The following is a 27,523-nucleotide window of genomic DNA, read 5'->3' as shown; positions in this document are numbered from 1 at the left end:
TTTTGATTTTATGTAAAATTTGAAGTTTTTAAAATTTGTAAACTTTTGATATTTTTATTTTACATTCTTTCCCTAAAGAGAGCTTCCAAAATCGTGTATCTCCTTCCAATGAACAGCTATTGTGCAGCAGACACAAATGTTCCAGATAGCCTGTTCAAATGTTTTACACATACTTACTCACAAAATCCTCAACAGCTCCATGTTCAAGAAATGAAGTTATTGTTATTTTACTGGCAATGCTGCAAAAGTTCAGAAAATATAGTAGACTTGTCCCCAAATGAACTGGACCCTAGAAGACCAGCTCACTGTGACACCTACGGCAGGGTTATTGGTTTAAAGTATTCATTCAGAGAAGAGGATTGACAACAATGCTGGGTGTTTTTAATAAGGATTCTCTCCTGATGCAACACAAAACTGCCTTCCTTTTACTGTAGCTAAGAGCTTATAGAACTGTCAGCTTAGTTAAACCTAACATGTTTTCATTGTTCTGTGCAAAATGTTTATATTGCTCCTAGTCCTCTAAACAGATGAGAAAAACACTTGTCATTGTTATTTTTTGCCCATGAACTTAATGTCAAAATCCCCTTTAGGTCTTGAACAATTTCTTTTTCTTCTGTCCCTGCTTTTGAGCCAAGGAAAAAATCTGGATTCTTAACGTATATAGACCTAGCCTAGGGATCTCACTCTCTCCTCACTCTGCTCCCTCCAGCTCATGGCTCAGTGCTGAGAACACTCAGCAAATAAACTCTTAAAAACTCTTGTTATGAGGTTCAGTTCAGTTCAGTTCAGTCACTCAGTCGTGTCTGACTCTTTGTGACCCCATGGATCGCAGCTCGCCAGGCCTCCCTGTCCATCACCAATATCTGGAGTTCACCCCAACTCATGTCCATTGAGTCGGTGATGCCATCCAACCATCTCATCCTCTGTCATCCCCTTCTCCTCCTGCCCTCAATCTTTCCCAGCATCAGGGTCTTTTCAAATGAGTCAGCTCTTTGCATCAGGTGGCCAAAGGATTGGAGTTTCAGCTTCAACATCAGTCCTTCCAACGAACACTCAGGACTGATCTCCTTTAGGATGGACTGGTTGGGTCTCCTTGCAGTCCAAGGGACTCTCAAGAGTCTTCTCTAACATCACAGTTCAAAAGCATCAATTCTCCAGCGCTCAGCTTTCTTTATAGTCCAACTCTCACATCTACACATGACCACTGGAAAAACCATAGCCTTGACTAGATGGACCTTTGTTGGCAAAGTTGTGAGGTTATTACTTAGTTATTCTAACTTTTCAAACCAGAAAGAAACAAATTAGAAATTACAGGATTTTTTAATTATTCATCTTGATTTTTTTCAGGGCAGGATTAATAAATCACTTGGATCTCTTCCTAAAGGTATAAAAATAAGCTACAATATTATCAGTCTGCCAGTTTTGCCACTTTATTATATTTAAAACTGGCTGTAACTTGATTTAATTAAGTTCATATCAAAATACATCACATAATTAATTGATAAATTAGGCAATGGCCATCTAAAGATTCTATAATGAAATTATGATTCTAAAAGATGTGAACTTGTATAATAGAATACTCCATCATACAGGAATGAATCAGTTGTGCAGTACTTCCACACGGTGGAATATCATGTAGTTGTTAAAAGAGAGCAATATCGTTTCCCAGCAGGCTGCTCCTGCCTAGGTGGAAAGAAAAGTTGTTTTAGGTGCTAGGTAGGAGGCTTCCCTTCAGAACTCTTCCATCAGCAAGAGTCCAGAGGAAGCACAGAATTCTCCATCCTGGCAAGATGTTCCTTCACCTCCTTGCTCAACTGAAACAAGTAAGGGACACTTAGGGGACACTCCTGAAACTTCACTTTCTATGTGACATTTGCAGGTGACGGCTACTTGTCTCCCACAGCGATAGGTGCCAAAGATGAGGCATTGAATTTCTTGCTCCTCATTGCTGCTTCAAGACTAGTTTTTCTCGCCCTCCTCCTTAAAGATTCACAGATTTGAGTCTCATATTATCAATTCATACTTTCTACCCTCTTGGGATACTTCCCCAAGTTTTCTAAAAACGACTCTTTAAGTCAGCTAAGTGTAACTCTTATCAACATGACTCCCAAAATAAATTTTTGAAAGTACAACGTCCACCGATAATATTTCTAGTATCTTGGCTTCTCAGTTCTTTGCTTTCTCCTACTCTATCTTATGCCTGCCCTCCCAAACTGTACTTTTGATTAGTCACTCCAAACCCTCCATAATCTCCCAATATCACCCCATCCTTGGGGCTTACTTCCTATAAACTTCACTTCCAACAGCCCCTTCACCCAGACTTTTTTGACCCATTAACTTTCACCCAGATTTTCGATCCGCTCTCCCCATCACATTTTCTCTGTCCTTTCCTCCCCTCGTGCCCTCAATTTCTTCTCTCTGCATCCTCTTGATCAGTCATTATACTCACTCACAAATGCCCTCAACTTTTTAGCTCTTCTTTCAGTCTGTCACATAAACCCATAACTGAAACATGCTGCTGCTGCTGCTGCTAAGTCGCTTCAGTCATGGCCGACTCTGTGCGACCCCATAGATGGCAGCCCACCAGGCTCCCCCGTCCCTGGGATTCTCCACATAACCCTAATTAAAAACAACATTCCATCTACAGCCTACCTGTTCCCAAGCACATTACCATTGCTTGTTTGGATGATTGTTTTGTTTTAAATCAGTGATTTGAGTAGACCCTCAGGGCTCCCATACTATCATACTTTCTCTTCTCTATTTTAACAGCCAGCAGCTACATCAGCTACATCTCTAACATCACTCAACAGTTTACTGTCTATCTCATCTTTCAAAATTAAATATTCAGAATAAATTATTCATCTAAACCATGTCTATCTATGGTTCTACACTTGTGCCCATAATCTCCATATTCCCAACTGCTCCAACACAAATTTTATGCATCCCTAGCTAAAATCAACTCTTCCTGTGAACTACCTCCATTTCTTATCACCTGCTAAAAGGAACTGCTCAAGGATCTATGTGTACAAATATACAAAGATGTCCAAAGAATATCTTTAAGTGAAAAAAAAAGATTATTTCAGATCTGATGAGCTTATAGTTAGAAGATTACTCTAGGTAGAAGAAAAATGAACTTGCAGTTATTTTATGCTTAGTGTACTAACTTAATTTATCGTTAAATATATTTATTTGTTCACTCTCAATCATTTGCTCATTCCTTTATATATTAATTGAGCATTTAGCCTTCGCCAGGAATTATTATAGCTATGTAGATAAAACCATGAAGAAAAGACAAAATGCTTGCTTTCATGAGATTTCTAGTATGGGAACAGACAAAAAACAACAACAAAAATAAGATATAGGGTATGTTAGATGGCAGTAAGTGCTGAGGGAGAAAATAATTCAGGGAATGGAGATGAAACATATCAAGAAAGGGAGTTATAGTTTTTAAAAGGGTGACCAGGGAAAGATTTTATGTAAAAAAAAAAAAATCAATTAAAATTGGGTCATTTCATGATCATGAAAAAATATTTATCAAACAGCTACTATGTACTATAGACCCAAGCTCAAAATAATCCAATATAAGTTTTTCTACATTTCTTTGTTGGATTCATCTCAACTTTTACTCACAATGCTGAAGCTTCAATTTTTACCATCTTTAAAATTATTATAGTTATCATTGATAAGCCCCTATTTAGTGTCAAGCAACACATACTTTACATACTTTATCTTCTGGTTCCCCATTGTCACCTAGGAGGTAAATATTCCGTTCTGTGTTTTACAAATGAGAAAGTAGTCTTCGGATATGATAGTTCAGGCTACAGAACCAGTAAGTAGCAGGACCAGGATTCAACAGAGAACACAGCCAGAGAAGGAGCCCCAGAGTTCTCACACTGAATACACTGGAGAAGGAAATGGCAACCCACTCCAGTGTTCTTGCCTGGAGAATCCCAGGGACAGGGGAGCCTGGTGGGCTTCCGTCTAAGGGGTCACACAGAGTCGGACACGACTGAAGTGACTTAGCAGCAGCAGGGCCACCTCATGCTAACAAATCTATTCTAACAACATGCAGAGCAGAGTATGAAATGGTAACACTCTGAAGAAAGTAATATTTACTTTTTTTTTTAATCAGAATCTTGACTTTATTATGTTTCTTCTTCATATGGTTTTAAAAAAATGACATGCTCATTATTCATGTTTTGAATAGTCTGTGCCTCTTCTCCATTGAGATTCCAATGAATCCATTTATATAATGTTAGAAAGAGAGAACAATCATAAAATATGTTGGTATAGTCATTGAAGAAAATATATTTCAAAAAGAACAGTAACTAAACTATTTGCTAACAAAATTAATTTTCTCTCAGGGTATTTTGTGGTTATGAAAGTCCAAATGCTCTTGCCTGTAGTCTATAAGCAGGGAAGATAAATTAGCAAGCACCTGAGTCAAACATCAATTTATAGAAAATCTAATGTTTGGTTTTAACTAGTTTAACTTAAAGTCTTCAATATAGTTCAGTTATCAGTGTTCTTGTTTTTCTTGTCAGTAAAGAGAATGTGCTAGTTCTCTCAGGGAGAAGACTATTTTACTCAATACTTTCCTAAGCTTTTGATTTTCAAGAAAAGAGACACTTGTGTTCGAATGTCTTGTATTGTGCCTAGGGAATATTTTACTAATTAATGTTACCATTAGTAAAATGTACATTCTGATTACTTCCCACCCTGATTTACAGTGACTTATGATAAAAGACATATATCAATTAAGTATGTTTGGGATTGATATGTACACACTACTCTATTTAAAAAGGAAAACGTAAAACTCTATAGCACAGGGAACTCTGCTGAATACTCTGTAAGAACCTAAATGGGAAAAGAATTTGAAAAAGAATATATATATATATTATATATATATATAATTCAATCACTTTGCTGTACACCAAGTTAACATAACATTGCTAACCAATTATATGCCAATATAAAATAAAGCATTAAAAAAAGAAAATAAACTTTTGCAGAAGACAAAAGTAGTGATATAAACTCAACAACATTGTTGAGTTCAGTTGCTCAGTCGTGTCCGACTCTTTGAGACTCCATGGACTGCAGCACACCAGGCCTCCCTTTCCATGACTAATGCCCAGAGTTTACTCAAACCTATGTCCATTGAGTCGGTGATGCCATCAAACCATCTCATCCTCTGTCGTGCCCTTCTCATCCTGCCTTCAATCTTTCCCAACATCAGGGTCTTTTCAAATGCGTCAGCTCTTCGCATCACAAAGTATTGACGTTGCAGCTTCAGCATCAGTCCTTCCAATGAACATTCAGGATTGATTTCCTTTAGGATGGATGGCTGAGTTCTCTTTGCTGTCCAAGGGACTCTGAGGAGTCTTCTCCAACAGCACAGTTCAAAGCATCAATTCTGTGGTGCTCAGCTTTCTTTATAGTCCAACTCTCACATCCATTCATGACTACTGGAAAAACCATAGCTATGACTAGATGGACCTTTGTTGGCAAAGGAATGTCTCTGTATTTTAATATGCTGTCTAGGTTGGTCAAAACTTTTCTTCCAAGCAGCAAGCGTCTTTTAATTTCATGGCTCCAGTCACCATCTGCGTGATTTTGGCACTGAAAAACATAAAGTCTGTCACTGTTTCCCCATCTATTTGCCATGAAGTGATAGGACCAGGTTTCCATCACATTTCGGCAAAAGCTCTGAAACCCTCTCCGGCTTTTTTTCTTTTTTATCCTTTAATGGAACTAGAAGAGAATAAAACTGTTACTGTGTCAGGCCCTATTATAGAAAAATGCCCAATAAAATATTCTGAATCCTTAGAAATTAGTGAATTTAATGCATTAAATCAGTGGTCTTCAAAATTTTTGTAACCTCAAATAAGTTTATAGAACTATGTATCATATTATATATATTTATGACATCCAAAATTTACTTTCATCATATATGTTAATTGTGGCAAAGGATGCAAATTCCAGTGCATTATAAAAACTGACATTTTAAAATACAACTTTTATGTTGGTCTTTTATACCTAGTTCATATTCCTTTAAGATGCATACTTTCAGAAAGTTCTTCTTATCTACTGAAACATTTTAATGGTTCCATTTTATCTTTAAATCCAATTCTATTCTATTTCTACCTCAGAATATTATCCTTTATAGTTATGCCTGAAAATGTTTATTGATTACCTTGTCATTCTTCTTTGAAACAAAAAATACAGACAGAAATTAAAATAATTAAAACAATTATAAACATCAGAATGGATATAAGGCTCTTTAAAACACCTGGATTATCACTTCAATTAATAAAACAATAGAATTCATTCCAAAATTTAATAAATATAAGCTTAATATATAAGATTTTATTATAAATGCTTCTCTTAAGTTGTTAAGTCAATGGTCTTTTGTTTTTCAATTGGTCCAGGTATACATGGACACCTACTACTTCTTATTACAATCAAATAGGTTTCAGCATCAACTTCATTTTAATTTCTTGTTTTTATAAGGATGTTTACTGAGAAAACTTGTTCCTTTAAATGTGTGGATAGGAATGCAATAGGTTTTGTTATGGTTATGTAATTCACTTCTTTGAACTATGCCTGAATTAAAGTTTGTATCTGACATGTCCAATTTATAACCTTCATCAGATCCCCATTTATGCATGTATGTATGCCATGTATATGCTATTTCAAAACTTCTGCTTAACAAAAGGCATTGTCTTTAGCACCAAAATAGTGCTTAAGCTTTCGAAGAAGTTACAGTTAAATGAAGATCATACTATAAAAAAAAAAAACCTCGTATGCTAAACAAGTGTTAGCACTCATGAGAATGATCCCTCTACTTCTCTTCTAACAGAATACTAAAATAGCTGTTAACATCCTAAAGAAATTTTCCAGTCGCCAATTTCCATTGTACTTGTAAAGAATATCATTGACATATCCTCAGATAAAATAACCATGATATTACCTTCAGTTCAGTTCAGTTCAGTTCAGTCGCTCAGTTGGGTCCGACTCTTTGTGACCCCATGAAACACAGCACGCCAGGCCTCCCTGTCCATCACCAACTCCCGGAGTTCACTCAAACTCATGTCCATCAAGTCGGTGATGCCATCCAGCCATCTCATTCTCTTTCGTCCCCGTCTCCTCCCGCCCCCAATCCTTCCCAGCATCAGAGTCTTTTCCAGTGAGTCAACTCTTCGCATGAGGTGGCCAAAGTATTGGAGTTTCAGCTTTAGCATCAGTCCTTCCAATGAACACCCAGGATTGATTTCCTTTAGAATGGACTGGTTGGATCTCCTTGCAGTCCAAGGGACTCTTATTTTTACTCAAAAAAATTTTTTATTGCTTAAAAAAATCTATGTTCCTCTGGGGAGACAAAACATAAATTCAACACAGAACCTGTTTTAAGCTCATAACCTGCTAATAATGAATTTAACCTATGGAAACAAATTCCTTATATGTGATGTCAGTACCACACATGTGATGCAATAGGGTTTGTAAAATAAGATACCATTTTGGACCTAGAACAATATTTTGGTTTTATCTGAGACATGGTCCCAAGCTACAATCTGGTTCTGTTTTCAGATCTATCAGTGACAATAACATGACTTCATGTTCTGGAAACTCCACTGGTGAGTGGTTCCACCATTTAAGACAAAGAAGCAGTAGTTCTTCTTCCATTATGTATTGTGAGGTTTAATTAATGGGTGTAAAGCAATTGGAGAGTGCTAGATGAAAGCCTCCATAGAAAGTAAGTACAACACAAATTATGTAAGCATTGCATAGTATGTCATCTCAGCTGGTTTGGTGGATGAAATTGTTGGGTAATTGTCCCTTATAGTTGAGTTCTTCAGGTCCAAAATGGGATAGGTCTTACGTAGACTGTGGTATCATGCACAGGTACACCTGGAAATGCATCTCAGCAAGACTTGTTTGTTTGGCAAGAAATTACTTTTTAACTCCAACTCAGGTGCTTCCATAAAGGTGTCTGATCACAACTACGTGAGCTAAGTAATAACTGAGGCATTAAATTTATGCATAGTTTTCATTTTATAACTCTGCTTCCAGCTGTGCTCATGACAGGGAAGGTAAACAAGGTTTATCTCTAGGGTCAGGTCTACTCAATTGGTTAAGGTTGTCAGGAGGGCAGTAGTGAAAAGGATTCTGAGGCCACAGCTAGTGTTTTCAGAAAAGAGGGTCACTTTGACTCTTGTGTCAGTGAAAGCAGAGTTGTAGCAGAAGTACCTTGTAATTTCCTTGCCTGGTATAGGCCATGATTACTATGCTAAGTAGAACATGGTAATGTATTCATGCACATATCTAGGAAAATCCCTAAGGGTATGTACCATACACCCAGTCCTGCCAAGTCATGTTCAGTTCTCTAAGCACAGATATAAAAATATTTATTCCATTGAATTTTTTTTCCTAGTAACTAGCTAATCTGAAAATAACCAATTGAATTTTATTAAGCCATTTCTCAGTAACTAGTTATTTGATTAAACTGAACTTGCTTTTCTTCCTACCAGTGCAAATATAGCTTAAATATCTTTTGAGTGAATACATTTTAGGCTCAATTGGCTTAATTTCTAATCAAACTCTGAAGGACTTTGGGCTTCAGAAAATTTGAAACTATAGAATTACCTTGTTCTTTCTTGAAGACAATTAACTGGGCAGATTCTTTGCATTCAATTTAAAGCCCCTGAACCTTAGCTAAAGTTTCATTTTCTCTCTCAGCAGTTGGAAACCTATCTCCTTGTGCAACAGAAACTAAGCATGAAGCTCAGGCTTACGGAACTGAACAGACCCTGGCGCCCGTCCCCAAATATTGATGTGCAGAATCTCCCAGAAAGTGCAGTTTCACTCTTCTCCCTTTTATAAGCCGTGAAAGGAAGTGTGCCAGGTTGTTATTCAACTCTAGTATTTAATCAAGCATTACTTAGGCTCTTCTGAAACTCTCTGGCTTCTAAGTTGAGAGGAAAAGCAAAGAGAACACAGGATGGAAACTAATTGAGCAGGCTGCCAGAATTACTTGGGATCACATGGCCATTCTCAGTCAGGCCCCGTTTACCACCTCCCCAAAACTTCTGAGAGTCAGCAAGAAACCCCACCTCAGTCCTGGTGCTGATTTCTAACTTAATATTTTACAGCTTTCTCAAGGATCCCATGCACAGTAATCCACTGTCTGAAGTGTGACTTTCTATAAATCCAGTTTCAGCTCATGGCAGACAACACTTTCTCCATTCAGGTTGTGAGTACACAAATTGGGCATCCCCACAATGGGAAAGAAAGATTTGTTTATGTGTTTGGAGAACAGCATGCAGCCGGCACAGGTCACTTGAGCAACAGGTGCAGGACTGACTCACTGTGGTTTCCTCACCTGCAAAGGGGAAACTCAGCATGTGTCAGAAATCCCTGATACAGCAGTGACCAGGACCAAACTCTCTGTCCCGCTTTTTTTCATTGAGGGCAAGAAATGTGTGTCCTTTGTTTTCCAACACCCAAAAGAGAACTAGCCTGTCCCGAAGTCAAAGCGACCAACCTATGAAAGCTGGAGGGTTGGGCTTTCTTTTTCTCTTTTTTTAAAAGGCCTGAATGAGGCGATAGCTTCATGCTGACAGCTGAGAAGCAGGTCAGTCAGGTTCTTGGGTGCTCTATTACACAAGCAAGATACAGCCAGCTCCACCTAACTTCGTTTCTCTGGCACCCTCCTGCCTAGTGGGACATCTGTACACTTAGCCCATTTGCTTTCTCTAATGCATGGCAGACTCATTGTGGCCAGGACGGCTGTGATACTTCAGTTCCTGTTTGGAAACACCTCCTAGACCTGAAGGTAACTGCATGCTGGATTATATCAGATCCTTGGTCTCATCTCTCTCTCTCTTTCTCTTATTTACCAAAGAGAATCAAAACCAGTTGAACTTTTGGCAGAACAGTCTGGCAAGTAACTGCAGAGACCCTTTGTGAAGACAGGTAACTGTTTCATCAAGTAATTACCTTCCAAATGAGCATTCGTGCTAAGTGAGTTAACTTTGAGAATTATTGCCAAATTCTCTAGATGATGAAACCAGCTGAAGAGTTAAAGAAAAAACTTGCTTAAAATGTACATGATTGCAAGGGCGAATTTCCTTAAGTCAGATCTTAGTAAAAAGTTTCAAAATGTTTAAAGCAGACGTGGCTGCGAGAATATAAACTGAGCATTTAGATTTAAATTATGAATTTGGCTCAATGGTTCTTGCTGAAGTATTAGAACATAACAGCTTTTTGAAGACAATCTGCTAATACAAGAAATTATTAGGCTTTATATATTTGCCAAAGATCTTCTTAATCAAAAACTGGAAAAATGATGTGCGTATATTTTACTTAGCATGGTATGCACACATGTAGAGCACTCAATGGAAATCTAAAAGGCTAAGCAGGTTGCTGCAAAAGACCTCCCATGGATCAAAGACAGGCATTAAGTTTCTTATAATTATTTTCAGTTTGTGACTGTGTAAGGATTCTTTTATTAAAGAGGCCAATATACTGCTTACCACTGTCTTCTAACCAATCCATAGACACTGTTTCTACGAATAGTGAAACAATAGAAGGCTTAAAACCCGGGAATTTGGGTTCAGAATATTTCTTTTGGAGACACAATCTTTCTAAACACTCTTCCACCTAATTATTTCAGTATTGAAGTTTATGGCTGAAAATGCCCGAGTTAGCAGGGAGTATGACATTCTATATATTTTTCTGGGCTTATACATTCCTCTGCCTTATAATTAGAATGATGTTCTCAAACTATTGAAATGTATTAGTTCCTGAAGGAAAGTCATGTTTCCTTTTTGTTTGTTTCTTCCTTTTAAAATCAAATAAAGTGAATGATATGGGTTCTCAATAGAATCCTACCTTCTGGCTAGTGAAGTCTTCTCTCCCTTAAAACTCTCTCATAAAAGAGGCATCTCTAGAAGCATAATTCCTTATGTCTTCATTCACTGTGGCTTTTTCAGTGAGGGACAGCAAAATACGATGCAAGACTGGAAAGTCCACTCAGAGTAAAATGTGAGTTCTGCCTGGGATACCGGCTACATGTCAGGCTGTTTCTTATGACTAAGACAAACAAAACTCATTTGTCTTAATTGGTAGCCTGAGATCTACAATAAGAATGATCACAAACAACTGAGAGAGAAGCAGCACAGAATATACTCTTTAGTTGTTTCACTACAGAAACATGCTTTTATACATCTCAGTGCAGCTTAAAGTGATGGTTTTGTTTAAAATTTCTGATTTTGGTTTAGTTCAGAATAACTAGCATTCCTCTTCCCTTGCATGGCTTGATTACTTGACACAAACCAGGGTACCTCCTTATTTTTAAAGCTCAATGCAAAATAGGTTTGACTCAGTTACAACAAGAGGGCTGGGCAGAATAACAACTTTACAAAATTAAGGAGCAACAATTTTATGAACAGTGAATGTGGATTTGCTTCTCTTAATGGCCACAAGTTTTCTTTTTTTCTTCCCTTATCACCACCTCCTGAAACCCTCTACACAAAAGCAGTAATATGAAACCACTTTTTACTGCCAACACCAAAGACAAGAGAAAACAGCATTCATTTTCTTTGGAGAGAGGAATTATTTTTTTAAAAAAAGTGAAACTCACACTATCCGAAAGTATATTTTAAAAGTTATTAAGCCTTAGAAACAATACAAATATTTCAATATATTCAGAAAGATTTAGAATCTTTGTTTAATGTATCACAAATTGGATGGAAATTCTCCTCCTCTCTCTCTGTCTCTGTTCCCTTTATAATAATTCTAATCTTGGAAGTTTTTCAGGTTCATAATGAGCTTATCTCTGTTCCAAGTCTACATCCTGAAAACTCCTGTTAGGAATTTCTACCTCAGGGCAAGATGGGGCAAAAACAGAAGAAATGATGCTACCTGGTTCTCCTGCTTTGTTGTTTTTTTTTTTCCTCTCTCTCTCTCCAAATTCACTTTCTCTCATCCCCACATTCTCTCTGCCTCCACTGTGGACCTGGTTGACTGATGAGCTTGGAACACAGGAGCACACAATCCATTATCTAGCCTTACACAGCAAATATGTAACAGAGCTTAAATATATTAACTAGAGAAGGAAGGAGGCTGAAAGAAAATTGTAAAGAATATAGATTTCTTTTATTGTCCTCTGGAGTTTCTGTACCACTAACATTAATCTTCCCTGTTTGTAATATGCATTGTTCCATTCAGAATGGGGTCTGTGCTCAGTCATGTCTGACTCTTTGCGACTCATGGATTATAGACCACCAGGCTCCTCTTCCCATGGAATTTTTCAGGAAAGAATGTTGGAGTAGGTTGCCATTTCCTACTCCAGGGGAAAACGGGGTCACACTTAACCAAAATTCCTTAGTCCTTGCCCCAGTAAAAATCCAGTGCCAGTGTTCTGATAAGCTGATGGCTTCAATTCCTGGTTGCTTCTGTCCCTTTAAGATGAATGGCCTGAGTAGGAGGTGCAACCTGGTTCTCTCAGAAGCCAGAGGGCAGAAGCAAAGTTGTCCCCAGCTCCTATTCTAGGACAACAGAACAAATCAATACTCATAAAAGCCTTACCCATGAGTGTATTAATTTTTGAATAAATTGCAAATAGCATTCACAATGTACTGTCTTATCCCACTCTTTACTTTCTCCTGTTTCCCTGGAAATAAATTATAGGCATAACAGACTGCTTGGCTCATTAGGGGTGTTGATACCTTAGGTTTTCAAGTTAGAATCAAAAGCTGGGTAAAAGGTAGAGCGATCCCCTTGGTGGTTCCATGTTACAGGCAAAGCGAAACAGGAACAACAAAACTCACTTTGCTGACTCTTGATATGTGGATTCTCATTACGGGAAGGGAGTAAAAACACTTTGCAACAATCCTTCTGTGACATTATGAGAAAATTAGATGAACAGCCAAAGCTTGGTTTTTGGTCCCCTCTTGTGACCACTTCTTTGGAAAGACAAAATAATCAGAAAGCCTAGGTTTAGGGAAAGCTAATCAAACTGCCTAACCAAATAGGTGACCAAATACAATGCAAAATGAATCAGATCCCTGCAGGAGACAGTGAAAGAGGCTATAAAGTTCACCATGAACTTGACAGAGTTCACAGGAAAGAGATGTTTCTGAAAAGGTCCATTTGAGTATTTTTAAACTAAATTGAATTGCATTTTAAATGTGATAGGTGAAGCAATATTTTAATTAAATGTTGGTGAACTTCAGGTCCTGGGGATAATCATTCCTATTTTGTTAATGTTAATCTGTAAATTACAAGGTAAAAGTGTTTATTTAGAAACCATGGAGACAACTGTTGGGAATTTCTAAATTAGGATAAAGGTGTACTTTAGCATGTTTAAGAGGTACTTAATGAAGAAGGTGGCTCAGACGGTAAAGAATCTACCTGCAATGCGGGAGACCTGGGTTCGATCCCTGGGTTGGGAAGACCCCTGGAGGAGGGCAGGGCAGCCCACTCCAATATTCTTGCCTGGAGAATTCCATGGACAGAGGAGACTGGTGGGCTATGGTCCACGGTGTTGTAAAGAGTTGGACATGACTGAGTGACTAAGCACAGCACACAGTTTGATAGAAGTCACTACTTTACCAGTGATTAAAAATATGAGGTTATCAAAAGCTCTGGTTAAAATAAAATTTGGATTATTTTATTATTATTATAATCCGTGCTAACACTTGTAGGAAAAGTTCTAAAAACCAGTTGATACCAAATATATATTCCTTTGTAGCTTCTATTATATAGGTGAGTGATTATGAAATTTTGATGCCAAGGTCTGAATTATAACCCTATCTTTCAACTACTATGTGTTTTGAATACATTATTTACATTTTTTATTCCCATTTAACTATATGTAAAGTAGGATTAATAACCTCTTCCTTATTGTTTCATTGTTTTTGTTAAGAATTAAATGAGAAAACATGCAAACCTTCTCATGTAATAAGTGCATACTAATAATATGTTTTCCAATTATGTTAAAATTTTTTAGGATCTAAATGAATTTTCTTGATTATCACAGAAAGTGACTGAAATATAAATAAACAAAATAACCACAAATACAAATATAGTCTTTTTTTTAGAATTATTTTTAAATTAAAAATACTTAAAATTTTAACACCTAATTAGGTTGGAGTCAGCAAATTTGGCTTTCACTGCTGCTTTTTTCATTTACTAGCTTTCATTACTGGACACTCTGACCCTCAGTTTCTTCATCTGCAAAATGAGGATAATGTGAGCTACTCTTTTTGTGTCAAGGGATCATTGAGAGGATCTAATTAGTTGATATTATAAACTGTAAGACACTTATGGAAATAATGATATATTTTAATAAGAAGAAATGGAAATTAACTAACTGCTTACTTTGGACCAGATATGGTTTAAAGTACTTCTACTTAAATCATTTCATTTAGTCTGCAGAACACTTTGAAGTTAGTATGATTATTATGATTTGATAAAACAACTGCTTCACATGATGATTCTTTTTCATATGTTTTTCATATAGAAGCCAGATTTGTAATATAAATGTAAATTCAAAACATCTCCCCCATATCCTCCTATCTATGAACTGTGGCGCTTCCACATTTAAGAGGCAATGTGATGTGTCTGGATTGGAGGTCAGAGCCATGATTTCCAACTCTGCCATGATCTAGTTAGGTACCTTTTTCCACACATACTCCCAATCAGATTCTTCACTTACACAATAAGAGAATACAGTGAAAGAATCTCCAGTTCTAAGAGTTTTTCTGACTTTCTGTAACTTGGGATTAATAGGAAAAGGGGCAACATGAAGTAAACATAATGTAAAAAAAAGGAATGTTAACCTCAAATTCAAGTAACTCAAATTAGGAACTAATAAAATGCTTTCAAGTGGAGTTCCTGACTGACTCACTTTAAAGTGGTATGTTTAGTGTATAATCGATAACATAATTTTTATAATAAACACACCAAATTGCATCTTTATAAAACACATTTCCTTAAATAGGTTAAAGAAATCAGCAAGCCCTACATGTCCTATATTTACAGTATTAAAAAAAATTACTTAGCCATCCATATACACTATGTGTGTGTGTGTGTGTGTGTGTGTGTGTGTGTGTATACTTCAACTTGTCCCAAGCTAAATGATCTTTGAAATAATAAAAGGGCAATGTCTAGCTTGAAAAAGTTTCTATATGACATTTCCTTAGAGGAAGAAAGAAATATTATATAAAATAGAACTCAGTCAAACAGAACTTAGTGACTCTTGTTTTAATAAAATCCAAAGAAAATAAACTTTTGGATTAAAGGGTATGATACAATCATCTCAGTATTATGTCTCTATATTTTTAAAAATCACTTTAGAAATGTAGATCCATTAATGAAAAACCTCAATACTTCATTTAATAAATCAAATGGTTATTATTTTCTTTCAGATTCTCCATATTAACACTAATACCAAAGAAGATTACAATGTTGACTTCAGCCAAAATTCTGTTGATTTCAATTTTGTCTAGTTTGCTACTGTTTGGAAGCCATGGGGAAGAAGGTCAAAAAGCAAACACAACAGAAAGCACTGCAGAAGACTTAAAAACAAGGGAAAATCAAGCCGTTCCTTTAGAAAGTAAAGCAAATTTAACCTCAGATAAAGAAAATAGAGAAACCTCCAATCCCAAGGCAAGTAATTTCTCTTTTAGGGATCCATCAAATAAAACACATGAGACAGGTTTCTACAGTAATCTGTCAACAGACAACTATTCCAGGAGTCCGAGACTCATCCCTACACTTTCCCCAAGATCTCCCTCAATCCACAGCTTTGTTTCTAAACTGCCTTGGAACTCATCCATAGCAGATAACAGTCTTCTGCCAGTTTCAGCCCCTCCCAATACTACAGTTACTGTATCTTCAGAAAACTTTACCATCAATGATACCATGAAAGCTCCTGGCAACAGCTCCATTACAGTTAGCAACCTCCCTTCAGGACCAAACACCATATCTGTGACCCCCATGGTAACAGATGGATGGCCTGCCACCACCAGAGAGGGCGTGGAGGGGTTTACCGTCTATCAAGAGACAACTTTACATCCCACCCTGAAGTTCACCAATAATTCAAAAATCTTTCCAAATACGTCAGACCCCCAAGAAGGTAAATATAAATGGATTTAATTTTCCTTTTGTGTGAAATCGAATATCCAAATAAGTTATTACACCTAAGGAATGCACCACTCTAGAAGATAAAGGAGGCTGCAGTAGTGCAAGTGGTTCTCATTTTGCAACAGCAGCCATGATATTCACAGTGTATAGTGAAGGGATTTTTGGACTTAAGTCAATAGACACTAGTCATTACGGTATGGGAATGTGATAAAACAGTGGGGCAAAATAAGAAATAGGTTAAGTTGAAAAGAAACTAAAACAGATGTAATGGTACAGTTTTAAGATACTGTAACAATTTTACTGCCTCTCAGAAAGGCCTCTATGAAATTTCCCAGGCTTTTAGGAATACAACGCAACTGAAGTTTAAAAATATATGTATGTGGGTTTTGAAAAGAGAATGAAATAAATAAATTTGGAAATTATCTGAAACCATACAGCAATCACAGGAGACTAGAACACTGATATTTAAAAAATGTAAATTCAACATACCCTTCTTAATTTTTAGTTTGGTACCTACTGAACACCATAAAAATAAAATTCAGCTGTGAGTATCACAGGAAAATTGTGCTGTGGGGACATTTCTGTTTTCATTTGGGGATTAGTCAAGTTTTTAATCATAAAGCAGAAAATATTTCTAATATATAATGAAGATTCATCATATAGCCATGGTTTTGTTTCCTGAATTTAAAAAAATATATATTTTCCCTCCATGAACTAATTGATTTCCATGCAACCTATCTACAGATGTTAGTGATATAAACAACAAATTATATATACAAATTCCTATTTGAAAGCTGTTGTTAGTGTACAAGAAAAGTTTTAAAATTTGAAATCCAAGATTAGTATAGCACTGCAATCAATAAAAGAATCCCAGGGACGGGGGAGCCTGGTGGGCTTCTGTCTGTGGGGTCGCACAGAGTCGGACACGACTGAAGCGACTTAGCAGCAGCAGCAGCAGCAATCAATATATTATGTGTACACATATTTTCATAATTTTAAGACATCCTTACATTCATACATATAAAACTATGCTCTGTTTTGCCTTTCTAACACTATATATATATATATATATATATATATAGAGAGAGAGAGAGAGAGAGAATATTGAGTACTTAATCCTACCATTGTTCTTTAATCAAAAGAAAATTTAGTTAACTTTGCCTCACTTTCAGCTTAGTAAAAAAATGTGCTTCTGTTGTCAAAAATTTCTACATGTTTCTTGGTGTATAAATGGAGTCTGATATATAACTAGAGACCCTATAAGAACTCTTGCTTACCTAATTAATAAGCTTCTTGAGAAATTATTTTTTAAAGCTGAAAATAAATTGCACTAAGCATGAATTCAGAGAGTGTTATGTGATTTACTGATGACAGCCTTCAAATAAGGTACTTGTTAAAGGGGATGATAGAATGAAATTCTGGATTCCTTGAAACTCGGACCTACACATTTGTTTGAAATATACAAAGCACAGGACACATCCTGTTTTGTTTGATATATTTCCTGTACTTGAAAATATTCTATATCAGAATATATTTATTTTTCTCATAATGACTTTTCATTTGGGGTGAATTCATTTCTATCACCTACTTCCATTTGCTTTTTACTTCTGAATAGAAACAAACTCAAAGTCTATCTCATCATTCAAGTTCATCAGTGATTCCGAGTTGATTAAAAACAATATAGAATTCAACATAGAAGTTAGATCTTAATGGAGAACACACATGGCATTTCAGTACTATTGGTGTTAATACGTAATGAGACAGTTACAAAACTAAGGCTTAGGAATGTTTCAAGATAATTCAAATATTGAAGCACAGTTTTATCAGGAAGTATATATTTCTGATATATCCCCAAAACAGTACTTTATAAAACACACACACACACCCACTATATATACATACCCATTATCTTAAAAAAAAAAAGTTAAACTTTGCTTACACAAAGTCCACATGTATTTCTATTCTTTGAATAACTGTTTTCTACTTCTTCTGTGTAAATTATTTTTTCTTTGTCCTCTAGAGAACAGAAATACAGGAGTAGTATTTGGGGCCATTTTAGGTGCTATTCTGGGTGCTTCATTGCTTAGTCTTGTTGGCTACCTTTTATGTGGAAAAAGGAAAACAGATTCATTTTCCCATCGGCGACTTTATGATGACAGAAATGAACCAGGTAAAAACAACTTTCAGAACTTCACCTGTACACACTGATTTTAATTAAGTGAAGATGCTAATGTTCACTACATTGTCTAGATGGGATTTAGAGAGTCACATGACAGAAATGAACTAAAGATTTATTCTGATCTACTCTCTTTCTCAAAGAACGTGGGCCTGTTAGTGAAGTTTTAAAACCATTTGGAACTGTTGCTCATCCCATTGCAATTGGTTTTAAGTAATCCCAGAACCTAAAACATAGCATTATAAATAGTGTTAGTCACTCAGTCGTGTCTGACTCTTTGCAATCTTATAGACTGTGTGCAGCCCACCACACATTCCTCTGTCCAGGAGGAGTGTGGCAAGAATACTGGAATAGGCTGCCATTTCCTCCTCCAACCTCCTGGAAGGATCGAATCCAGGTCTCCTGCATAGCAGACAGTTTCTTTACCATCTGAACCATCAGAGAAGCCAATGAAAAGACAATTGTATGATATTAAAAACAAAATTGCCAGTTTGTAAGCAAAAAACTGTGGAGCCATTCTCCATCGTTGTTGGATCTCTTAGTAGCAGGATTTTGAACAATGATTTATTTTAATTGGATGCTCTTCCAGAGTTTACATATATACAATAAAGTTTACACATATACAATAGATCTCTATTAATTATCTTGATGAGGCTCTAAAAAAGAATTTGTGATGAGTTGTGTATTTGGGTACATAAAGTCAGATATACCTTAATTCAAAAATTTCCCAGTCACGTGATGGGAAAAAAAAGCACCACATCTATGGATGAGAAACGTGTCTGCTAAGAATAAAGTACTGAGTTTGATCAGTATTAACTAGAACAGAAATGAAATCACTTCAGAATCTTGACTCATCTCTTTTTAAAAAAATATTTCAGGACAAAAAAGAAATCTGGTTTTTGGCTTACATAATAGACTCTTGCTATGGCATCACCGCGGAGAAGGCAATGGCAAGCCACTCCAGTACTCTTGCCTAGAAAATCCCATGGATGGAGGAGCCTGGCAGGCTGCAGTCCATGGGGTCGCTACAAGTCAGACATGACTGAGCAACTTCACTTTCACACATTGGAGAAGGAAATGGCAACCCACTCCAGTGTTTTTGCCTGGAGAATCCCAGGGACGGGGGAGCCTGGCGGGCTGGCGTCTATGGGGTCGCACAGAGTCGGACACGACTGAAGTGACTTAGCAGCAGCAGCAGCATGGCATCACCGACTCGACAGACATGAGTTTGAGTGAACTCAGGGAGTTGGTGATGGACAGGGAGGCCTGGCGTGCTGTGAGTCATGGGGTCGCAAAGAGTCGGACACGACTGAGCGACTGAACTGAACTGAACTGAATCATCAAAATATAGTTAAATGCCCCTGTTGAGTCCTATTGATAAAATCTTATTGATTTTTATGTTTGGATCATTACTGATATATTGCTGATTTTCAAAAGCAAACCCATTAGTTGTAAATTTAACTGAACTCTGTTCGTCTACATCCTGGCCTTTTCAAATCTGTTTATGGATTTCTAGCAATCCATAGAAAATAAAAAGTAGCACTTTTCCAAATTGAAGGATACAATTTCAAGCTTCTGGGGCTTCCAGACTTTTTTTTTAACTTCATAATATTTTCTTTAAATGTTGTCAGATGTAAACGGTGAGTCTGTCAACTTTGTACAATCCAAGATGTTGTGATTGAGGCATAATGGAATAATTCAATCATAACAGTTTTACTTTTTCAAGGTGACTTTGTGTTACCCCTTTCAAATCCCTAAGGCTCCTGGGAGCCCAGTTTGTAAACAGAAGGCTTAAGGACTAGGCAGGATCTGAGACTACCTAGCTGAATAATTAGATGACTAATATAGCTAGTAAATAGTCACTGTTTTAGTATTCAGAAGCCTAGAACATTCCAAGTTTTCTATAAAAACAAATTCAAGATCATTAAGGAAATAATAAGTAGCTGTTTGTGGAAAGAAAAAAAAAGCTGTTATTAGTTAGAAAACCTTAAGTGTACGATAACCTGGATCTATCAGAAGCAAACAGAAGATTTTACAATTTATTTTTATCTCCATTGCTCACCTGTAAAGATATTAAGCCACTTGATAAAATAATGACACTGATTTTAAAAGTAAAGCTCTTCACTTTTTAAAAATCATTTTACACCAGAAGTAAAAATTCTGAACATGTTGACATGATTCTGAATTCACAAGATTCAAAAGTCAATGAGACATGTTAATACTTCCTTTTACCAAATATTGTAAGACTTCTGTTGTGATCTCTCCCATAGTTCCTTTACATTTGGACCACCAGCAGTGAAATTTTGGAAGTTAAACTGTTCTCAGTTTTAGAAAGAAAAATGTGGCTTGATAAATAACTACTTATTTAAATTCAAAACCAGTATCTGAAAATATTGTATAAAAATGTAACTATTTGTTTAGAACAATTCCTATGGTCTAGCAGATGCAGGAGTATGCATTCCAGACTGTCACTATAAAACTATTTTTTTGTTGCTTTTTTAGTTCTGCGATTAGATAATGCACCGGAACCTTATGATGTGAGTTTTGGGAATTCTAGTTACTACAACCCAACTGCAAATGATTCATCTACTTCAGCAGGTGGAGAAAATGCACATGATGGCATTCCTATGGATGACATACCTCCTCTTCGTACCTCAGTGTAAAACTTAGGGGGAAAAGGCTGCAGATGGCAAGTGTTCATCTATATCCTGGCTTTTTCAAATCCATCTTCCAAACACTGAAGCAAGACCACTGTCATGTGGCCTGTGTCAAGGAGAACTGTAAAAGCATGACGCTACTAGCAAAAACATAAACAGAGGATAAATCATCCAAAAGGTTGCCTTTCTTACCAGTTTTGGCTATGCTGATTCATCCATTGAGAAACCTTCATTAGTATTTTGGCCTATTTTTTTTTTAGTAAGAAATATCTATGGAATCAGGTAAAACTAAAAGACTTCACCATGATTGCCCTGCCTCATTAATTAAAAAATCCTTCAATGAAAATAGGAACCCCAAATTACATTTTTACTTTTTGGGTGAGGGGGGAGACAAAAATCAATGGATTAACTCTTCATTGCTCCCTTTGTATTCTTAATGCTTTTTCCTGAAGGAAAATTAGAAGAGTGATTTTTTTTTTTTTTAATTTTGAGTTACAACTAGAAAGAGTATGGCAGAGTTTGTGTTCCTGGGAAATTAAGGCAATGAAAGTGAAAGATTTGTATTCGAGTACATTTTATTTTTCTGTATCAGCAGGTCAATAGTAAAGTCCTTGAGTTGCCAAGTTGATGATAACTTTGCATTCAACAGACCATCATTGGAAAGTTGACCCTACCCAGGAAAGTAATCATTTCTTTACAAATCATGGGAAATTCCAATCTGTAATTTACTTTAGGTCTCAATTAACTGGGTTCTTTAAAAACTCAATGAGAAACTTCACAAAAAAGTCAGCCAATACATATACCTAAACATAATTTTTACAGTTTTAAGATGATAGATAGAAACAGGATTTATTTAGTATTAGACATTATTGCTTAATCATATATGGAATAGATTCTGTATCTCTAAGTGCATAAAATGTAAGGTTAAAAAAAATTGATGACTGGAAACCTTAAGCAAACAAAACGTTTTCTAATCATCACTTTCACAAGTATGCTTCAGTTTGTTTTTAATTACTGGCTGCTTTTGGTGGGAAAAATATGCTCTACTGTATAGGAAGGTTGAGGCTTTAGGGATTAGAAGATTAGATCAAGTTAAATTCCCAAAGAAGCAAAGTGAACGTATGAAGAAGGCATAGGAAAAAAAGAGATTTTATTGTTGAATTGACACATGGTATGTGTGTTTGTGTGTGGGTGTGCAGAAACACAGCAGCAGCTTCAGAAAACAAGGGCTAGGAAGTTAAGTAATGGAAGAACATACTTACCCCATATTGCCATAAAAATAGCAAAGAAGACTGTCCCTCCATTATCAAACAGATATGTCACCTTAATGGAAAACAAACAAAAATATTAGCAACATTTTTGGTTATAATAATCCAGTGATTACTCTTTTTACATTGAGGCACTGTTGATTTTTTTTCTCCATGGAATCACATTATTTTATCATTTGTAAATATAAGATATACATGGGCTTTCATGGGTCCTGCAACTGTTTCATGTGATTTTCTCATGGAGAAAGTTGGGAATCAGCATTTTCCCCCTTACCTTCTCTTTTCCTTTTGGACTCTACCTTTGTTTCTGCTTTGAAGTGGTTCTAGCACTCTGAGCAAGTATTTGTGGACCACAAATGGAAGCTACGCAGTGAGCTTTAAGAAGTTAGCTTTCCAGTGAAAGCATACACAGATGCACTTCCTGTTAGCAAAACTTTCAGGGCGAGGGATGTTGCAGAATACAGAATTCCATTAGTGATCCAGCATTTCCAAGGGAGAGGTATCAGAGTGCTAACCCTTCTCTCTGATGTCTTTCAGAAAGTGCCATGGGTCATTAAGAAATTTCATCAATCACTGGATATATTTAGGACATAGTCCAAGTGTTTTTTAATCAGACATGACCTGAAGTTTTATAAAGAAACAATGTACAGTTACACAATGTTATTGAATATACATTTCAGGGTTGTAAGAATTGTTTGATTTTAATAAAGTATAAATTCAATTTGCCTTTTTCTCTTTTAATTTGCATGATATCTTTAGTTATAATTTAGTGAGGGAGATTAAACCAATACAGTCAAGGCATCATATGTTTTTCACTCACTTAAATACCATAGAAATAATACAGAAAATAGGTGCATTATTGTCACAGGAGTAGAGGGCAATTAGGTAGGGGTTTAAAGAACATTATTCTAAGGACAGTGGGAATAGAATGGTGCCTTCTTTGCTTAGTCGACAGTCTAAAGAGTGCTCAATGGGGGCATTAAAATGACACTGATGTGCATTTTAATTGTAACTTCTGGAACACACTGCAAAGGAATATGTAAAACAGAGAAAGGTGGGATGTATTTTCCTGTAATATTGCACTATTGAAAATTTCATTATACAAAAGATAATGAAAAATATTACTTTTGAAAGTTGGTAGATAGGTGCAAGATATTCTAGATGGCTCTAAACTTCTAAGACTGTTGATGTTAATGCTTGGGCTTTTAAAAAATGCAATAAGAATAGTTTTTCACAACAATCATCAGTATATATTATGTACAGTAGAGAAAAGGACCACAAAGAAATTCTCCCACAGAGCTCATAAAATTCCACCCAGTGGGGGAATTTAGCTTTTTTTTGTGTGTACAAAGATTTCCCACAGAGACACATGCGGCTGCCAAGCAGCTGAAGAGCTGTCTGCTGTCCTTTATAAACAAGTTTAGTGCAGGAAACAGCCTCTTAAAAGTGTTAGAACAGAGGCTTCACACATGGAAACATAAAGGTGACCAAGAAATAATGGCTCCCCCTGCTCCAGAAATGGCCCTGTTTTTAGAAAAGTGACATGTAAAAAGCCATATTTAATAACAATTGTGTTGCAGAGAAATGATATTTTGTGCAACATTTTCCTTAAAACAGCTTTTCATTTTTTTTCTGTTACTTTTGTTTATAAATCTTTCAGGCATTTTTTAACTAAGTAAATTTAAATATCAACTTTTAGAAACACATCCACCAGACGTGGTAAGGTATACATGTCATACTGATGTAATGTGAGATTATAAACTTGTAGTGAAAGATAAAGCTAGAATGGAAGTTAGGGAAGTCTTCAGAACCTGCCCTGAGGAGGCAGGTAAAAGTGTAAGGTCATCATGTTACATCCACTAAACTATTACGTGTGGTGTGTATTATGACAGGGGAGACTTTAGAGATAAGAAGAGCACTTAGAAGCCAGTGCTTGTATAATAGCTTCCCATGACAAGGCTTTTTTAGGGTGCTAATATGGGCTTCCCTTGTGGTTCAGTAGTAAAGAACCCACCTGACAATGCAGGAGACTCGAGTTTGATCCCTGAGTTGGGATGATCCCCTGGAGGAGGAAATGGCAACCCACTCTAGTATTCTTGCCTGGAAAATCCATGGACAGAGGAGCCTGGAGGGCTATAGTCCATGGGGTCACAAAGAGTCAGACATGACTTACCAACTGAACAACAGCAAGGGTCCTAATCTAAGAGCTCCTAAATGAAAACGGAGGAGACAAAAAATGAAGAGTCAAGCACAGTGTGAATGGCTCAAGCTTAGAAAGTGAGCGATTTGCAGGAGAATAAAGGTGGGAGAGGCCTTCTGCCTAATAGGAAAGGAACACTTGCTCTATAAAAGAAAACTCCAGTTGAAATCTCAAGAAAAATCCAAAAGCAGCATCAGTTCAGTTCAGTTCAGTTCAGTAGCTCAGTCGTGTCCGACTCTTTGCGACCCCATGAATCACAGCTCGCCAGGCCTCAGCCAAAAAAAAAAAAGGAAAAACGCTAAAAGTAAAAAACTTGTCCAATCTACAAATGTATATTTGCAGTGAATTATTTTATTGGAAAAGTAGTGTGCCTTTATGCATAGAGCTCCTTCTGGACAAGCACTTTATTTAACATTATGAATGTGAATAGGGATAATTTAAGAAGACAGAAGCAAACTTCTTTAAGAAAACAAAGCTGTGTTTCAGCACAAATTCTCCATTTTCTTTGACATGTGATTTCTCTTGGAGAGCTGAGTGTGGCCGAAAATCAATAAATGTGAGGACTGCTTATGGAAATAAATTTCTTATTAGGTTGGAAGCTAAAAGTCTATTTCTTCTCCTTTACCATAGTTGATAGATAGCTCTTTCTAAAATTGTTTCTTGGTGAGAAATGGACTATTTCCTGCCACATCAGTACATAAGGATGTCACAGTCATCAACGATCCCAGCCCTCCAGGGCACTCAAAAAGGAGAATACCTGCACCATCTGGCAGCCATTAGACTGCAGCCACTCCCTACATTGAGAACTGAAAATGTCAGGATGTGAAATATTGCAGGATACTGGCCCCAGACAGCTGAGATGTGTAGGAAAGGAATGATGTCAGTGAGCCCAGACTCTAGCATCTTTCCATACATAGAAAAGTGCTAAATTTCTTAACTTGAGTTATCTGGTTTTCTTTAATTCACAAAAATACTTCTGATGTTCAGACTACCTGCCCTTTGTTGAAAATGTCTGTATAACCTGACTCCTCTCTTCCTACTTGGAGCAGTTCTCTTAGGGTTACTTGAGATGTCTCCTGGGCTTAAAGTCCTAAAATTCCCACCAAATAAAACATAACTCTCAACTTTTAGGTTGTGACTATTTTTTAAGTCAACAACGGGTTCAGAATAACATAAGGCTCTGGAAACCGCCATATATACTCCATTCAAGCTTCTGTGGGCTAAGGAGAACAAGACTCTTCTTGAACAGATCCAACCCTGCAGGCCAGGTGATTACAGGGAAGAGAGGCAGAGAGTTGGAATTTAGACTGAAGTTTAGCCTTCTCTCAGTTCCCAATTCTTCAATAGCACAAAATCTGTACACCTCTCCATGCCCACTGGACCTGGGCACAGGCTACACCAAACACGGCAGCTTCACGTATTCACCCCCACCCCCAACTCAATACTTGTTTAGTGCAATAACTTTATAAATGTGGGCCGATGAATAAGAATCACCGGAGGAATCTGTTAACATGCAGATTTCTAAGCTTTGCCCTTCACCAGCTGATCCTGAATCTTAGAACGTGGGGCCCAGGAATCTGTCTTTAATGAAAGTTCTAGATGATTCTGATGTAGTCTTCTGAGGATTCTTCCATGAAATTTCTTAAAGAAGAAACATGTGCATGCGTGTGTGTTAAGTCACTTTAGTCATGCCCAACTCCTTGCAACCCTATGAACTATAGCCTGCCAGGCTTCTCTGTCCATGGGATTCTTCAGGCAAGAATACTGGAGTGGGTTGCCAAAAGAAGAAACATGATCTGTTCTCATTCTGTTGTAATCTCAATATTAGTATACAGTCTGAGGCTCAATACATTAGGGATTGAATAAATGTTTGCTGAACCAGTAAAAAAAAAACACCAAATACTAATAACTATTATAAACAAGAGTAACTTCAAATAGGAGTTGAGTCATTTTTAGAACTATATGAAAAAACAATGCAGGACTCTTGTACCTAATGATTACACCTTAAATGAGAAATCCTAACATAATGGGAATTGACACCTGTGGTCATTTGTGCTTTGAAGAATACACAGATATCATTAGAATGACTTAATTGCAAATATTTCTCAACCCCTATACTTTTACATATCAAAAACGAAAATAATCACCAAAGAAAATGTTGATGCACTTAGATATAATTTTTATTATATAATGGGACCACAATTTTCCTGAAATACACTCTTGACATTATTAAGGGAATAATTACATATGTACATGTATTTATTTATTTATGCACATTAATTACATGTAAAATATGGCAGATTTAATGTCCTGCTACTTTTCACAAGTGGTGATTGATCCCATAAGGAATTTACCAGTTCCTAGATGAGATGGCTAGGTGATCAGGTGACTAGATGATTTTAGATTGGTGGGCTTATTTCTTTGCTAAAAATTTATTCCCTTATTTCTGACACTGTTCATCTAGTAACCTCTAGATGTTTAAATATATAAACTGATTTTAAAAGAAAATGTTTATTTCCATTCCATGAAGGAAGAGTAGTTCTGATTTTTAAAATGTAAATCAAGTAACTACATTTTACCTTAACCAGAGGATCAAATACAAGACATAATGAAGATTTCACCCTTTCTTGCATTGTTCCTTAAGGCAATATTCTCCTCTGAAAGCTAACATTTCCACCTACCTGATAATAGTTACTAAGTGAGATCTTCCTGCATCATACCTACCCCTACATATACTCTTTTCTCCAGAGTAACAGAGGAATGTAGATACCACAAAATGACAATGGCTCCCTAGATTTAGCATTTCCTTGGACAGCTTCTTCACTTTATCACTCTGCCACATATGATTCTTATCTTTAGTGTTTGGATTTGTTGGTGTCCCTAAGGCTGTCATATATCTTTGAAATGCATGGGCAAAGTGAGGGACATGTGTCTATACATCTAATGACTCTAATATACTTGGCTTTTATAAAAAGTGTTGAGAAAATGCTTCCCAAAACAAGACATTTTTAGGGAACATTTGAGATAATTCAACACTGGTCGCGGAGAGTCGGACACGACTGAGCGACTGAAC

The 27,523-nt window shown here is 36.6% G+C and overlaps 2 protein-coding genes across 4 annotated transcripts in view; one reads left to right on the top strand and one right to left on the bottom strand.

The window, feature by feature from the left end:
- The window catches only part of ANO3 (anoctamin 3), a 423,263-nt gene that overhangs the window by 77,907 nt on the left and 317,833 nt on the right, over nucleotides 1-27,523 (bottom strand). Inside the window, exon 14 of the mRNA XM_055423747.2 lies at nucleotides 22,245-22,305. Coding sequence (XP_055279722.2) covers nucleotides 22,245-22,305 — 61 coding nt within the window. The remainder of the gene's footprint in view (nucleotides 1-22,244; nucleotides 22,306-27,523) is intronic.
- MUC15 (mucin 15, cell surface associated) lies at nucleotides 9,493-22,989 on the top strand. 3 transcript variants are annotated; one of them, XM_055423745.2, is made up of 4 exons: nucleotides 9,515-9,832; nucleotides 15,432-16,141; nucleotides 18,170-18,319; nucleotides 20,828-22,988. In XM_055423745.2, exons 2-4 carry the CDS (start codon nucleotides 15,469-15,471, stop codon nucleotides 20,986-20,988), a joined length of 984 nt encoding a protein of 327 aa, XP_055279720.1. In that variant the 5' UTR covers nucleotides 9,515-9,832; nucleotides 15,432-15,468; the 3' UTR covers nucleotides 20,989-22,988. The 3 variants fall into 3 exon arrangements, with proteins under 3 accessions (XP_055279721.1, XP_055279720.1, XP_088699324.1); XM_055423746.2 differs by lacking the exon at nucleotides 18,170-18,319 and having other exon boundaries at nucleotides 9,493-9,832; XM_088843198.1 differs by lacking the exons at nucleotides 9,515-9,832; nucleotides 18,170-18,319 and having other exon boundaries at nucleotides 15,435-16,141; nucleotides 20,828-22,989.

This window comes from Moschus berezovskii, chromosome 14 (assembly GCF_049115385.1).
Source record: "Moschus berezovskii isolate FMDL1 chromosome 14, NW_MosBer_1.0, whole genome shotgun sequence".
In the NCBI taxonomy this organism is placed as follows: domain Eukaryota; kingdom Metazoa; phylum Chordata; class Mammalia; order Artiodactyla; family Moschidae; genus Moschus; species Moschus berezovskii.
This window is presented reverse-complemented; position numbering and strand designations above follow the sequence as displayed.